The following is a 16287-nucleotide window of genomic DNA, read 5'->3' as shown; positions in this document are numbered from 1 at the left end:
CCCATACTTAGATAGAAAACATGTTGTAAAGCACCTATTTCTTTATTAAATTTGACCTGTTACAATTTTAAAAAATTATTATGGAAAATTATATTTTAACATTACAGTCAAGTGATTTAAATTCAAAATAAAAATTATACCGGACAATATTTGTTTATCACCATACTTCAAGTCAAGCAACAGGTTTAGCATCATCAGCAGAAGCATCCTCCTCATCAGTGTCATCACCAAAGTCGTAGAACATAACCTCGTCGGTCATTTCACCGGTGAAGAACAGGACCGCTTTAGGAATAATGCTATCCTTAAAATATAGACCTAAAGCAAAATCATTTTTCATTGCTAATTTAATGTGCTTGGCGTCAGAATCTTCAGGTAACTGGGGCGGCGTGAAGAAATGGAAAAACGATGCCTGTTTTACAGTTACCGTAACGAACTTAGTGGTGTTACCAACTTTCTCCCTTTTTTTAATATATTTGATGGTCAAAGCTTTGGTTGGGAACCAGTCAATGATGCATCCCTCAGATTTGTAGAGCTCTAAAGGCTTAGTGGTGTCGTCTGGATTTTCCGGAGTTTTATAGAAATATGTTTTCGTAAGAACTTTATTGGAAAAGAAGTCGTTGTCATCAAAATGGTATTCAAGAACAAAGCACTAAAAAATAACAAGCTATAGTCAAAATTGTGATACTAATACAAAACTCACCTTTGGATTTTCCTTTGTGACTACTTTTACATCAGTCAAATGTTTCAATATTAACTCATCGTGATTTTGCACCAGGTCGCAGAGTATCCCCGTATTACGAAAGATACAAAGCCAAAAACACGGAATGCCACTCTTCTTGATGCCAAATTTTTGTCGGTAATACAAGTACGTGCAATAATCTTCACAGCCTTGACGTAGTGCATGGTCAGTCTCGTCGTTGGAAGGTTTATAAGCACCATTTACAATGGCTGCCCTTTTGTCAAACATATCTTCCTTAGCCTCAGATCCAGATTCGACTTTTTGATCACTTGCTTCGTCGCCAGTTTCATTCGTAGCCAACTTTTTAAGAGCTTTTATGCATGACTCGACATCTTCGTCCACCTTAAACTTGTCACATTTGTGTTCCCGTTGTTTACACCTTTCGGTATGGTTCTCCTTACTACACATTTTTAGCTAAAATAAAATATAATAAATAATACATATTATACAGCAACAAAATTGATTTCAGTACACAACTTAAAATAATTAAAAACAAATTTTGCGTTTTTTTCTTCAGTTTTTAATTTGATGAACTAGAATTTTGATAGATTGTACATCACAAAATAATTTAATTTTTTGTCATTATAGGAAAACAAATTATTAATATCATAAGTTGTATACTTACTAAAAAATGTTGAAAAAAACGACAGAAGAAATGTGACACTTTCAAAACATTCTATTATACTGGTTACTATGGAATAATAATTCTATTGTTAATTTGTTTTGTTCTAAAGAGTTTTGTAAATTTTTTTAGATTAGATTTAATTAAAAAATAAATTTGATATAAACATTAGTTATTTCCAATAAGAAATAGTCAATTCTCAAAAAAGAGTAATGATCTCAACATGAGGATCACTTAACGTGATTAGAACTGTAGAGTGTGAGGGGGGGGGGAGTGTTCTAAACGCTGAATTCAATATGCATAGTGAACAAAAATGAAATAATAATAACCAGCCAGACGCTATATGATTTTGGACATTGCATTTTTGAAATTTCTTAACATGTTAAGACTTTGACATGAATGAAAAACAATATCAAATTAATTTAAAGACCTAAACAGCAGAAATTAGGAAAACCGTACATTGTAATTGAGTCAGATAAAAATTTTGTCTAACAATAATATATTAATATTATATTGGAAAAATAAAAATAACTTTAAATTGTAAAAAGTCAAATGTGACAAGTAAAATCTAAAAGTCAGACAAAACCTAAAGATACAAATTATTATTCAATGAACTGTAGCTATGTACAAATTAACTTGAAATATTAATACAAAAAAGTGTAAAAATATCCATACCTTAATGATTTTCACCACGAGCCTAAATTCTGGGACGTGCACAAATAAGCAGTTGAAACCGGAAAGAACATTGACACTATGTAACATCCGCTTGTCAATTATTTATGTCAGTTAATAACAAACATCCAAAATAATTATATTATTAATATTACATTACTGTAGGTAAATAATGGACTAAATAAAACAATAATAACTGAGTATTCAAAAAAATTAAATTGCAGTATACTACAATGAAATCGTCGCAATGATATTGACACTGTTTGGTCAACAGAGGTCGCCTGCTGTTAGTAGCAGGACAGAACTTCAGATCAGATATAAGGTAAGAGCAGGTCAGAGGTTGTCGGCAGTAATACAGTGCGTGTCTTTTGAATTGGATAATTTGAATTTCTTAGATTAAATAGATTTAATATATATGTTTTATTTCATACAGTAATATTATTTGAATATTTGAGTTTTAGAGGATCAGTATTTTAAATTTATTTTACTTTTTGTATATTTAAAGAGATAAAAATAAACATTTTTAATTTCAAAAAACGGATTTTGTGGATTTGAATATATTCTATTCGAATCATTTTTAATTAAAAATCTGTTGTTTAGCACCTTGAAATCTCTCAAAGAAGACTTAAAGAAGAGAATATAAATTCTTTTCAAAATTAGTTTGTATGATTAGCGTGATTTATTACGTAAATACATTTTTTGAAAATGTGTTCCTTAATATTCTGGATATTTTTTATTTTAGAACTGTATGGCCATTCAGTAAGCCAACTTTTTCGGGTCTAAGACGATTTTAGAGTGCTCGTTTTCGTTCACTGCGTTCGGCACGTATCGGTTTGATCGTTTAGAAGCTATCGGTCGTCAAAGTTATACAAATTTAAGAAAAAATTCCTTTTTACATCTAACTTTTATAACTCTTAGATAAGTAAATATTATAAAATGCCCAAGATATATTTTCATAGGAAATTAAACGTTTTACAAAATTCCTGTGGTTGATTTTAATAGTTTTTTTAATAAATATTTTAAATTTATCCATTTAAGTCATAAATTTTGTAATGTTCTTAAAAATTTGAGTTTATTTAAATACAGTTTCTAAGTTATGCCGTATCTTTTGTTTTGGAATATATTTTCTTCCATTCAATGTTTTCATTTCTTTTCATAATTTTGTTTTTATTACAATTTATTATCGTGATTTAATACAACAGATTTATTTACAAATAAAAAAATATTTTTCTCTTTTTGTAAAGCTTTCAATTTCCTACAAGATATATAATTAGAAATTTTCTGTTCGATCAATTAATGACGAGTATGGATTTTTCCATATGGAAAACTGAGATAAAAAGGACCTTGCTATTAAAATTAACAGCTCATCTTTGAAGAACATTTTTTAAAGGTGCCTAGGAACCAATTTTTCAGTGTCGGAAAACAAAAATATATATAGAAATTATTAAAATTATTTATTTTTATTTAAGCTTCTTCTGTCGGTCTTACAGTGTTTATATTAATTGATGTATTTACAATAAGAATATTCTGAATATTACTATATGTAGAGTTAGTTTTTATCCTAGTATTTAGTCACTTTGTAGTACTATTTTGTTTTATTTTACTTTTATTTTATATTATTAGTAATAAAGTACTTTGAATAATTTCTCCTTTTTCTTAAGCTTTAAACTTATGTAATATACATAAATTAACAAACGTTTTATGGAAATTAGTTTCTTAAAACAACATTTTTATTAAGAACAATTCAAATAATTCATTCTGAGTTTGAAAATAGGTCTGAATAATTATAAATTATTTACATTATAAAATTATTTTTAATAACAAAAATATCAACGACTGTGAATTTCGCGATTTATATATTAATTTCAAATTATATATCAAAAACAATGTTGGGAATTCGCACCGAATTTCATATTTCCAAGTTTATGTAATTGGTATAAGAACACTTCTTTACTTCGCGGTTGATTTAAACATGTGATTCCGATTCAGAAATCGAACCGTGCCGAGTCCAAAGGTGCCGAACGTGTCTAACGAAAATAATAAGTTTACAGGAAGCCGGTTTGCTGAATGGCCATACTGGTCCATATTGATATGGGGTGGTATTTTTCTAGGAGATAGAACGGTGCGCTACATCTGCGATCGTAGTTTAGGCAACAAATATTACCGATAATATGAAGTTTATTAGTATTGAAAACGAATATATGTTACTTCTTTTGCAATAAACAGGCTGTATTGTTCATTAGTATTCCTATTAAAATTATAATTAATAAATTTATTTGATGCATATTGTTTTATTTATATTTATTTATTAAATGTCACAACATAGCATTATTTTGGTTTTTGCCGAATATAGTGTGACTCATCCTAAACTGCAACATCCCCGTACCTTTTTTATTTATAACTCGTTTTTAATGAATAATTATACAAGAATACTTTAAGTTATAAATGGCACCATCTATTTATTTTTTTTTTTTTTTTTCAATTGGACCGTAGAATAAATGTATGTTGTAAATGAAAATATCACTATCACTTAACGTATTATTTTTCAGATTAATGCTTGTTAAATGTTTTAATAGTGTATAATTAGGTGTGTGTAGTGTATTAAGTCACTAATTGATATTCTCAGATATCTTTGACACTTTTTTCTGTTGAAATATTTTCATTAAATAATGCGATTTTCAACTTTAGTCCATGTAGCAGCAATATTTCTTTATGAGAATTGGTATGTACCAATTCTGAAAGTTGTTAAATTTAATGGACAACTTGTGAGGCTTGTGATCTTGTTGGTACTAATAATTTAACTGTCTGTGAGGAGAACTGTTAAGTAACTGAAGAAATAAAATCATAAGAATAATCAGATTTTTAACTTTAGTCCAAATAATAACCAATATTTCTTTATAGAAATTGGTATGTACCAATTTTGAAGGTTGTTAAATTCAATGGAAAACTTGTGTTTGTTTAAACTTAATATTACATCCTTCCTATTCAACTAAACTATGGAATAAAGTGTCAAAAATGTCTGAGATATCCTTATTCCATGCATTAGTTACACAGAAAAAATAAATTTAGAAGAATAATGAGATTTTCAACTCTGATTCAAATAATATCAAATATTACTTTATGAAAATTGGTGTGTACCAATTTCCAAGATTGTTGAATTCAATAAAAAACTTTTTTTTGTTTAAATTGAAAATAACATCCTTCTAATTCAACTAGACTATAGAATAAAAATATCTGAGAATGTTCCTACTAATATATCATCAAAAGTGTAGAACTGAATGGTATCATTAGTAAATTAACTTATCAGACAAAATTGGGTTTATGGTCTTGTTGGTTCTAAAAATTATACTGTTTGTGAGGAAACCTGATATGTTAAATCACTAATTAATATTCTCAGGTAATTTTGTTACTTCCATGTATTGGTTACACAGAAAAAATAAATTTACAAAAATGATGAGGTTTTCAACTCTGGTTCAAATAATATCAATTATTTCTTTATGAAAATTGGTATGTACCAATTTTGAAGGTAGTTAAATTCAATGTAAAACTTGTTTTTGTTTAAATTGAACATAACATCGCTCTAATTCAACCAAATTATAGAATAAAGTGTCAAAAATATCTGAGAATGTTCGTATTAAAATATCATCAAAAGTGTAGAACTGAATAGTTTCATTAGTAAATTAACTTATCAGACAAAATTGGATTTGTGGTCATGTTGGTTCTAAAAATTAAGCTGTTTGTGAAAAATACTGATATGTTAAATCACTAATTAATATTTTCAGGTAATTTTGTTACTTTATTCCATGTATTGGTTACACAGAAAAAATAAATTTAGAACAATAATGAGGTTTTCAACTCTGGTTCAAATAATATCAAATATTTCTTTATGAAAATTGGTATGTACCAATTTTGAAGGTTGTTAAATTCAATGTAAAACTTGTTTTTGTTTAAATTGAAAATAACATCCTTCTAATTCAACTAAACTATAGAATAAAGTGTTAAAAATATCTGAGAATATTCTTGTTAAAATCTCTTCAAGATTGTATAATTGAGTGGTATTAATTGTAAATTAACATATCAGATAAAATTGGATTTGTGGTCTAAAAATTAAGCTGTTTGTGAAGAAAACTGATATGTTAAATCACTAATTCATATTCTCAGGTAATTTTGTTACCTTATTCCACGTATTGGTTACACAGAAAAAATAAATTTAGAAGAATAATGAGATTTTCAACTCTGTTTCAAATAATATCAAATATTTCTTTATGAAAATTGGTATGTACCAATTTTCAAGATTGTTGAATTCAATAAATTTTTTTTCTAAATTGAAAATAACATCCTTCTAATTCTATTAAACTATAGAATAAAGTGTCAAAAATATCTGAGAATGTTCCTGTTAAAATCTCTTTAAGAGTGTATAATTGAGTGGTATTAATTGTAAATTAACATATCAGATAAAATTGGATTTGTGATCTTGTTGGTTCTAAAAATTAAGCTGTTTGTGAAGAAAACTGATATGTTAAATCACTAATTCATATTCTCAGATAATTTATTTACCTTATTCCACGTATTGGTTACACAGAAAAATAAATTTAGAAGAATAATGAGATTTTCAACTTTGTTTCAAATAATATCAAATATTTCTTTATGAAAATTGGTATGTACCAATTTTCAAGATTGTTGAATTCAATAAAAAACTTTGTTTTTTTAAAATTGAAAATAGCATCCTTCTAATTCAACTAAACTATAGAATAAGGTGTCAAAAATATCTGAGAACGTCCCTGTTAAAATCTCTTTAAGAGTGTATAATTAAGTGGTATTAATTATAAATTAACATATCAGATAAAATTGAATTTGCAGTCTTGTTGGTTCTAAAAATTAAACTATTTGTGAAGAAAACTGATATGTTAAATCACTAATTCATATTCTCAGGTAATTTTGTTACCTTATTCCACGTATTGGTTACACAGAAAAAATAAATTTAGAAGAATAATGAGATTTTCAACTCTGTTTCAAATAATATCAAATATTTCTTTATGAAAATTGGTGTGTACCAATTTTCACGATTGTTGAATTCAATAATTTTTTTTTTTAATTGAAAATAACATCCTTCTAATTCTATTAAACTATAGAATAAAGTGTTAAAAATATCTGAGAATGTTCCTGTTAAAATCTCTTTAAGAGTGTATAATTGAGTGGTATTAATTGTAAATTAACATATCAGCTAAAATTGGATTGTGGTCTTGTTGGTTCTAAAAATTAAGCTGTTTGTGAAGAAAACTGATATGTTAAATCACTAATTCATATTCTCAGATAATTTAGTTACCTTATTCCATTTATTGGTTACACAGAAAAAATAAATTTAGAAGAATAATGAGATTTTCAACTCTGTTTCAAATAATATCAAATATTTCTTTATGAAAATTGGTATGTACCAATTTTGAAGGTTGTTAAATTCAATGTAAAACTTGTTTTTGTTTAAATTGAAAATAACATCCTTCTAATTCAACTAAACTATAGAATAAAGTGTTAAAAATATCTGAGAATATTCTTGTTAAAATCTCTTCAAGATTGTATAATTGAGTGGTATTAATTGTAAATTAACATATCAGATAAAATTGGATTTGTGGTCTAAAAATTAAGCTGTTTGTGAAGAAAACTGATATGTTAAATCACTAATTCATATTCTCAGGTAATTTTGTTACCTTATTCCACGTATTGGTTACACAGAAAAAATAAATTTAGAAGAATAATGAGATTTTCAACTCTGTTTCAAATAATATCAAATATTTCTTTATGAAAATTGGTATGTACCAATTTTCAAGATTGTTGAATTCAATAAATTTTTTTTCTAAATTGAAAATAACATCCTTCTAATTCAATTAAACTATAGAATACAGTGTCAAAAATATCTGAGAATGTTCCTGTTAAAATCTCTTTAAGAGTGTATAATTGAGTGGTATTAATTGTAAATTAACATATCAGATAAAATTGGATTTGTGATCTTGTTGGTTCTAAAAATTAAGCTGTTTGTGAAGAAAACTGATATGTTAAATCACTAATTCATATTCTCAGATAATTTATTTACCTTATTCCACGTATTGGTTACACAGAAAAATAAATTTAGAAGAATAATGAGATTTTCAACTTTGTTTCAAATAATATCAAATATTTCTTTATGAAAATTGGTATGTACCAATTTTCAAGATTGTTGAATTCAATAAAAAACTTTGTTTTTTTAAAATTGAAAATAGCATCCTTCTAATTCAACTAAACTATAGAATAAGGTGTCAAAAATATCTGAGAACGTCCCTGTTAAAATCTCTTTAAGAGTGTATAATTAAGTGGTATTAATTATAAATTAACATATCAGATAAAATTGAATTTGCAGTCTTGTTGGTTCTAAAAATTAAACTATTTGTGAAGAAAACTGATATGTTAAATCACTAATTCATATTCTCAGGTAATTTTGTTACCTTATTCCACGTATTGGTTACACAGAAAAAATAAATTTAGAAGAATAATGAGATTTTCAACTCTGTTTCAAATAATATCAAATATTTCTTTATGAAAATTGGTGTGTACCAATTTTCACGATTGTTGAATTCAATAATTTTTTTTTTAATTGAAAATAACATCCTTCTAATTCTATTAAACTATAGAATAAAGTGTCAAAAATATCTGAGAATGTTCCTGTTAAAATCTCTTTAAGAGTGTATAATTGAGTGGTATTAATTGTAAATTAACATATCAGCTAAAATTGGATTGTGGTCTTGTTGGTTCTAAAAATTAAGCTGTTTGTGAAGAAAACTGATATGTTAAATCACTAATTCATATTCTCAGATAATTTAGTTAACTTATTCCATTTATTGGTTACACAGAAAAAATAAATTTAGAAGAATAATGAGATTTTCAACTCTGTTTCAAATAATATCAAATATTTCTTTATGAAAATTGGTATGTACCAATTTTCAAGATTGTTGAATTCAATAAAAAACTTTGTTTTTTTTTAAAATTGAAAATAACATCCTTCTAATTCAATTAAACTATATAATAAAGTGTCAAAAATATCTGAGAATGTCCCTGTTAAAATCTCTTTAAGAGTGTATAATTGAGTGGTATTAATTGTAAATTAACATATCAGCTAAAATTGGATTGTGGTCTTGTTGGTTCTAAAAATTAAGCTGTTTGTGAAGAAAACTGATATATTAAATCACTAATGCATATTCTCAGATAATTTAGTTACCTTATTCCATTTATTGGTTACACAGAAAAAATAAATTTAGAACAATAATGAGGTTTTCAACTCTGTTTCAAATAATATCAAATATTTCTTTAAGAAAATTGGTATGTACCAATTTTGAAGGTTGTTTAATTCAATGTAAAACTTGTTTTTGTTTAAATTGAAAATAACATCCTTTTAATTCAACTAAACTATAGAATAAAGTGTCAAAAATATCTGAGAACGTCCCTGTTAAAATCTCTTTAAGAGTGTATAATTAAGTGGTATTAATTATAAATTAACATATCAGATAAAATTGAATTTGCGGTCTTGTTGGTTCTAAAAATTAAACTGTTTGTGAAGAAAACTGATATGTTAAATCACTAATTCATATTCTCAGATAATTTAGTTACCTTATTCCATTTATTGGTTACACAGAAAAAATAAATTCAGAACAATAATGAGGTTTTCAACTCTGGTTCAAATAATATCAAATATTACTTTATGAAAATTGGTATGTAGCAATTTAGAAAGTTTTTGAATTCAATGTAAAACTTGTTTTTGTTTAAATTAAAAATAACATTCTTCTAGTTCAACTAAACTATAGAATTGTCAAAAATATCTGAGAATTTTCCTGTTAAAATCTCTTTAAGAGTAGATAATTGTGTGGTATTAATTGTAAATTAACGACACAGACAAAATTGAATTTGTGATCTTGTTGATACTAATAATTTAATTGTTTGTGAGAACTAATGTGTTAAGTCACTAATTGATAAGAATGGTGATTGATAACATATTTTTTATAAACGTTTTATCCGTAAAAAATCAACTTGAATTAACATTTGACTTTATTCTTGACCTACAACTCATCAAAACCGAGTCACAAATAAGAAAGTTACGGGGGTGTACCCATCATAAACGAACCAACCACGCTCTATTTTCAGATAACACAATTAAACACGCAACCAACATTAATTGCATCAGGCGACCGACCAAAAACTCACTTGCCCCTCGAAAGAATCGAGCACAATTCGGCGACTATCCGAGTAATGTTTAAAGATTATGGAGGATAAAAGAAATGAAAAAATAAAATATTTAATTTAAAAATAAAAAATTGTTAATTTAAATTAAAAAATATTATATTAATTTAAATGAAATAAAATATTCAATTTAAAATTAAAAATATGAATTATTAAATTTGTGTGAATTAAAATATATAATATAGAATTAAAAAATATAAAAAAATATAATAATTTCAATGTTGCCACATTTATATAATTTAAAATTTAAAAATAAAATATTTAATTTAACCAAAATAAAATAAAATATTCAATTTGAATTAAAAATATAAATTATCAAATTTAAATTGCAAATATTAAAATATTTAATTTAAAAATAAAAAAAAAATATTAAATTTAAACTTAAATAAATTAAAAAAAGAATCACATTTAAATTAAATTAAAGGAAAAAAAATAAATTATTTAATTTTAAATAATAAATGAAACAAAATATTCAATTTAAAACTATTATTAAATTTGAATGAATTAAAATATTTAATTTAGTATATTAAACTATAATAAAATTTTTAATTGAGATTTTAAAAAATTAAAATATTTTATTTAAAATAAGAAAATTATAAAATACCTTATTTAAATTAAGAAAAATTAAAATATGTATTTTATTTAGATTAAAAAGTAGAATATAATAAATTTAAATATAAATTAAAAAAAATAAAATAATTATTTAAAATTAAAATATATATATATATATATATATATATATATATATATATATATATATATATATATATATATAAAACATTTTACTTGAATTAAAAATAAATTAAATATTTTGTTTAGATTAAAAAAATAAATTTTTAATCTAATTTATATTAATAAAATTAAATATTTAATTCAAAATTAAAGAATGAAAAATGACTGAAATATCAGAAAATGAGTATATAAATTAAAGAAAATTGTAATTTGTTCTGTCTAGAGCAAATACCTTAAAATCGACTGACTCGATCAAAAACTGATTGTTGATTCGTTGTTAAAAAAAACCCAAATAATGTAATGAAATACTTACTTTGCATTGCCAGTTACCAGGTTAACTAGTTTCGTTCTAATAAATATAATTATTATTTATTACCTTTAATGCTCTTTCCCTGTTGCCTTATCGTCTCTCCAATGTGTGGTTGGGTCGTTACAGTCCAGGTCCAAGGCCTTAACAAAAACATTTTTTAACCATTCAATTAACGGGGAAATAAACAACAAATCTTCCTTGAATGTTTTAACTAAAGAAGGGACAATGGCAGCAATTTAATAATACAACTAAAAAATAAAATATTTTGAAAATACTTTTTATCTAAATATTTCTTAAAAATGTTTCAAATGTTGAAATTAAAAGAATAATAACATAACTTAATAGAAATAAACCAGAGACACGAATTTTTAACGAAATAGATACTTTATTTCAGTAATTGTAAAGCATTGTTCATTCAATAGTTAAAACGATGTAGGTCGATTATTTATCTGAAAAATTATGAAATTAAAATAATAATACAAAAATAAAAAGAAATAGTAGTAAATTTATCAAAAAAAAGTAGTACAAAGTAGTACAAAGTACCCACGAATGTTTAATGGAATAAATATTTTATTTTAGTAATTTAAAAAAATTCTTTCATTAGTTTAAACAATAAAGTCAAATATTTATTTCATATGTGTTATAATTAAAAAAGAATAAAAGTAAATTTATTTAAATAATGTGAAGAAATACAATTTAGTAATTGAAATAAAACTGTTTATCTCAAAAGATTTAAAATTAAGAAAATAATAAAAATAATCGAAAGAAATAAAAGTAAATTCATATTTAAAGAAGGGTTGCAGTAGGTTTACTTAAATATTACTATACAATTATTTTTTAAATAATTAATTAATAAAATATTTTATACTCATTTCGATTAAAATAATTAAGAAATAAAATAAAATAATTTGAATAAAAACAATTAATAAACTATTTAAAATGAACAAAAATATTCATCAATCAAATCTTAAAAGTGTAAAATAATAAAATAAAAAGAAATTTAATACATTTATTAAAATATGTAAAGTATTAAATTGTGTTATGAAATTATAATGAAATATATACACTTATTTATTTTAATTATTGTAAAAAATTCTTCTTTTAATGGTTCAAACTAAATTCAAAAATAAATATTTAAATATTAAACTGAAATTTTTAAATGAATTTGAACTAATTAAAGTCTATATTGTTCAATATAAACTCGATTATTTTAATTTGAGGAAAAACATGAAAATATTAAATTATTTTAATAATTAAATTAATGTTGAATTATTTTCTTAATTGATTTTTCATTCACTGTTAAGTTACTTAAATAATTATAATAAGCATAAATATTTAAAGAAGGGTTACAGTAGGTTTACTTAAACGTTGAAATATTTTATTCTTATTTAACTAAAATAATTAACAAATAAATAAAAAATAATTTGGATAAAAACATAAGGTTTAACAAGAAAAATGTAGAAAAGTAAAATAATTTAAACTCATTTTAAAATAAAATTTAAATAAATAAACAAAAACAGTGAATAAAATATTTCAAAATTAACTTTAAATAAAGTAATTTAAAAATTAATTAAAGATGTTTAAAATTAAAGTAATTTATATTTATTGTAAAATAAAATTTAATTAAATAAACAGAAATAGTGAATAAAATATTTCGACAATAAGTTTAAATAAAGTAATTTAAAGAGTTAGAAAACGTGGAAAATTTAAATAATTTTGACTTGTTTTAAAATAAAATTTAAATAAATAAATACATTAAATAAAATATTTCCGCAATATGTTTAAATAAAACAATTTACAAATTAAGTAAACTCGTAGAAAATTAAAATAAATTAGACTTTTTTAATATAAAATTTAAATAAACAAAAAAAACAGTGAATAAAGTATTTCAACAATAAGTTTAAATAAAGTAATTTAAAAATTAAAAATAACATGTAAAAAATTAAATAAATAATTTAAAAATTAAGAAAACATGTAGAAAATTATTTTAAAATAAAATTTAAACAAATAAACAAAAACGGTAAATAAAATATTTCAACAATAAGTTTAAATAATTTTAAAAATTATTAAAATGTTGAAAATTGAAATAGTATATATAGACTTTGATGATTTAAAGATTACGTAAACAATTGGTTTTTAATGAAAGTAAACCTACCTTCGAAATCTGTATGTAGAAAATTCATTAGGGCATTAGACAAAACACGATTAACCATAAGAATCACTGCACAAAACAACCCAACCGCACCACCACCCATTTACTGGGGAGGCGGGAGCGCGCACCACCACCCATCCGATCGATACTAGAGTCGATAATAGACTGACCGGTTGATGGTGTGTCACTCTGCGGGGGTGGTGGGAGTATCACCTCATGCTAGTGATTGGTCAACATACGAGTTTATGTAATTACAAGCACATCGCGAATATATTCAACTGAAATTCAATTTTTCCACTCAAATTTCTGATTTATTTATTAACAAATCTTACAGATTGTTTTATAATAATCGTTTAAACATTGTAATAATTAATGAATATAATTAAATTCACATGTTGATGAAGTGCAGTAAAAGTCACGTGGTTCTAATTGATAAATTTTAAATTAAAATATGATAATTTATAAAAACATTATTAATACAAGAATACTTTTTTCTCTAATAATTTAAATATAATTAAAAATTTACTACTGATAATTACATGTAAATATTTCAATAAACAAAGATTATAGGAAATAAATTAATTTTTGCTTTTTACTATCGACTATTCCAATTATTCCAAATTTTCATAAAATCATATCATATTTTTATAGTTACTGGACTGTCTTTTTCCAGAATAAACGGAGTAATGAAAATATATAAAAAGAAAATTTATTACTTAAATGGATAAATTTAAAATATTTATTAAAAAACTATTAAAATCAGTACACATTCGATTAATCAACCATAGGAGACTTGTTTTGTAAAACGTTTAATTTCCTACGAAAATATATCTTCTAAACGGTAAGAGCTATGAAAAAATTGAAATTTTCTATACGATCAAGTTATGTAAGACATTGATTGCGAGAAGAATCTTCTTATTAAAATTAAAAGCTCATATTTGGGGTGTCTACGAACCAATTTTTCTGTATCAGAAGTTAAAAAACAAAAATAATGGATTGTCTGTGTAGTCGAACCGGAAGGGTACTTTTAAAGGAATTTAAAGAAGAATCAGAAAATTATACCTTACAATATTAAAACATGCTGATAGGTTCAATTTTTCATTAATAATTTGTGTAACCATAGAAAGTGATTTCCAAAATCACACATGAAAAAGTGGTATGTGAATTTTTTTTTAACAGTTTTATATAAAATTCATTTGTTTCAGCCGATTATGAAACATTTGATGAACACACAACTAATAGTGTCTTTATTTATGTTGTTGTCCCAGTTATCTTATTCATGATACATATTTATAATGAATTATTTTTATATATCATTTAAACTTAACGGAGCAAACATGGGTCGTGCGAAACATTTCACTTCAGAAAGGCTCATATTCTTTAATACTGAAATCAAAAGAAAAATTCTTCATTCATTGAAAATGCATTAAATTATTCTATATGTGTCATTGTTCCAAATTTAAGGAAACAACCTTAACGAATGAAGTTATCTTCATTATCTTGTTTAGTGATGAAATAAAAATAAATGTTTATGAATCTGATAGAAAACATTACGTTAGATGAGAAAAAAATGAAGTATTTAATTCTGAAAATACAATAGATACTATGAAGCACGGCAGAAATACTAAAATGTAGTTTTTTTCTTCTAGTGTGTACGTTATACTGAATAAAAAAGCATTTATAAGGAAATATTAAAAATAATTATGTTTACTATGGCAAGATGAATATGGTAGAAGAATAATGATCCAAAACACAGAACTCAAATAGTAAAGCAATGGTTCGTAAAAAATATAATATAATAGGTTTTCGTTTAATATTTAAATTAAACACAATATATGTTTTTCAAAATATCTATATATAATACTAATATTTGGAATCAGTTCAATCAAATAAATACTATAAGTTTATTTTCACTTTTAGTTTTTATTAACCTGAACTAAATTGTTATTATTACCACTGAACCAGTCACGATCATTGAGATATTTTATTAATAAATTAAATATAAATTTTTCACTTATTTTTCATATATTCCATTTCTATTATGATAAAAGTAAATTTATGAAATGTTTTTATTAAAACAGTTTTTAACATTTACTTATTCTGTTTCTATAAAATTATTTCTAATAGTTAGATTAAATATATTATGTATTTGAAATATGAACGTGCATACACTACATTTGTTTTAAATAATTTCGAATTTAATGTACTGTGAACAATATTGACATTAACAAGACGCTTATTTAATTAACACAATTGTCATTGAAATCAAATTCATAGTACTTCTCTCAGAATTAATTTATTGTATAAGATTATTTTAATAATTATATAATATGTTTTTACAATTAATTTAAACATAAATAAATATTTATTGTTTATTATATTATTATCATTGTTTATTTTATAATTGTAGTTATATTATTAATTTCATATAATTATATTGAAACAAAAATGTTCTATACTCACACCGAATCCATAATTTTATCCTAATAATGCAAGGTCGTCAAATAATGCCGACCACAAATCTTATTTAACACGCTTTGAACGTAAATATAAAATTGAAAAAAAAACAATACTAAAAACTGCATACGAATCCACGGCAGTCGCGTTTCGATTCGGAAACCGATACGCACCGAACGTAGTGAACGAAAACGAGCACTCTAAAATCGTCATAGACCCGAAAAAGTGGGTTTACTGAATGGCCACACTGGCACTACCCATGTTACGTTGTCGTGTTAAAATGGTTGCATATATAGCACAGAAATGCAACTAAATACTAAACTTAAAAATCTATATATTCA

At 24.0% G+C, this 16287-nt stretch overlaps 1 protein-coding gene across 4 annotated transcripts; it reads right to left on the bottom strand.

The window, feature by feature from the left end:
• Positions 1–23: 23 nt before the first annotated feature.
• LOC109604846 (nucleosome assembly protein 1-like 1) lies at positions 24–16019 on the bottom strand. Of its 4 annotated transcripts, none has more exons than XM_049961303.1 (4): positions 15955–16019; positions 11404–11477; positions 701–1153; positions 26–649 (listed from the first exon to the last, which is right to left on the bottom strand). In XM_049961303.1, the coding sequence occupies exons 3-4, from the start codon at positions 1145–1147 to the stop codon at positions 173–175; spliced, it is 924 nt and encodes a 307-aa protein (XP_049817260.1). In that variant the 5' UTR covers positions 1148–1153; positions 11404–11477; positions 15955–16019; the 3' UTR covers positions 26–172. The 4 variants fall into 4 exon arrangements, with proteins under 4 accessions (XP_019876953.2, XP_049817261.1, XP_049817260.1 ...); XM_049961302.1 differs by lacking the exon at positions 15955–16019 and adding an exon at positions 13493–13618; XM_020021394.2 differs by lacking the exons at positions 11404–11477; positions 15955–16019 and adding an exon at positions 2037–2151 and having other exon boundaries at positions 24–649.
• Positions 16020–16287: the final 268 nt, after the last annotated feature.

This window comes from Aethina tumida, chromosome 1 (assembly GCF_024364675.1).
Source record: "Aethina tumida isolate Nest 87 chromosome 1, icAetTumi1.1, whole genome shotgun sequence".
Taxonomy (NCBI): Eukaryota; Metazoa; Arthropoda; class Insecta; order Coleoptera; family Nitidulidae; genus Aethina; species Aethina tumida.
This window is presented reverse-complemented; position numbering and strand designations above follow the sequence as displayed.